The sequence below is a fragment of the Myotis davidii genome, unplaced genomic scaffold, assembly GCF_000327345.1.
Source record: "Myotis davidii unplaced genomic scaffold, ASM32734v1 scaffold1231, whole genome shotgun sequence".
NCBI classification, from domain to species: domain Eukaryota; kingdom Metazoa; phylum Chordata; class Mammalia; order Chiroptera; family Vespertilionidae; genus Myotis; species Myotis davidii.
This window is the reverse complement of record NW_006282198.1, coordinates 40,000-41,242: the sequence shown is the minus strand read 5'-3', so window position 1 is coordinate 41,242 and position 1,243 is coordinate 40,000. Positions and strand designations below refer to the sequence as shown.

The window sequence follows — 1,243 nt, the reverse complement described above, 5'->3', positions numbered from 1 at the left end:
AGTGCTAAATGTGTAATAGGAACTTGATCACTTTTTTTTAAAATTGAATTGAATTCAGATGACAGGCCACTACCCCCACAACAAAATGTAGATCCATGTGGTGGAGTAAGTTACCATAGATTATTAATATTTGTGAACAATACATTTTCCAGAGCACAGCGTTATAAATATTAATATTAGAATCAGTGCAAATAATGAGTACAGATCAAATGTTTTTAAAGTGATAATTTCTCAGAAGTGTACGTTTTCAGGTCATTGAAGATTATAAGCAATTGGTTTGGACAAATACTTTTTACTTTTTTTAAAGAATTTGGTGGACAAATACTTTTTAAAGACCTTTCTTGCTCTGTGAAAGTGACCCAATATAAATGAATAAAATATATTGCTTTAGTGAATTGAAAATAGATATATTTCTCTTGCAGAATTCTAATAATCTTCTTATTCACTTTGAAAACCTTAGAGTAAAATTACCAGTGATCTTTGGAACTTGTGTCATTGAAATTGACACAATTATCCCAGTAATACTTTAAACATTTTATAAAGCTTTTTTCAGTATGTTATTAAAAGCCTTCTTTTAAAATAATTATCTTCGGACTGTCTTACAATACAGGGTTTTATTTGTGTATGTTGATAGTCTCAAGCCATTTTGCATAATGCTGGTTGTATGATACATGGGAGCAGGAGTGGTAGGCAGTAAGTGTGATCACCAGTTACGTTGAAGCTTGTTCCCTTTACAGCGTGCAAGAGAAAACTAGCAGTTATCCATCCCTAAAGCTGGGTAAAATGAATAAAAAGTGATGGAAACCCACAACCACCAAATCATTATGGCTTTGCTGACAATTTAATTATTTTATTCCAAACTATTATTTCAACAGATTTAAACATTTTTTTTCTTCAACATATCTAAGTCAAAGTCAGTTCTTTTATTCAGAAGTTAAGCCCATCACCACTTCATCTGAGGATAGTAAAACCCTTTTCACTTCCACGTGTGGGGGGAGCATCCAGCCAAAGGTCATGGTACACACACAGGGAAAAATAAGTGCAGGAGCTCTCTGAAGTCAGTATTCATCATGGAATGGATATTCAGGATGACCAGACCACCTGCCAAAACAAGGGAAAAACTTTCATTCCAAAGTCACACAGCTGTATGTGTTACAAGCATCTTCTGACAATTCCAGCGACCACTCCCTCTCTCTGTTAATCATTCCTTAGGTTTCTTACCCACCTCCTCCCACTCTTCATC

General features: G+C 34.5%; 1 protein-coding gene across 1 annotated transcript in view; it reads right to left on the bottom strand.

Annotated features, from left to right (window-relative positions):
- Positions 1-574: 574 nt before the first annotated feature.
- The window catches only part of LOC102775075 (3-oxo-5-beta-steroid 4-dehydrogenase-like), a gene marked incomplete at its 5' end in the record, with an annotated part of 20,498 nt that continues 19,829 nt past the window's right edge, over positions 575-1,243 (bottom strand). The window contains one exon of the mRNA XM_006752757.2: positions 575-1,101. Coding sequence (XP_006752820.1) covers positions 1,059-1,101 — 43 coding nt within the window. The remainder of the gene's footprint in view (positions 1,102-1,243) is intronic.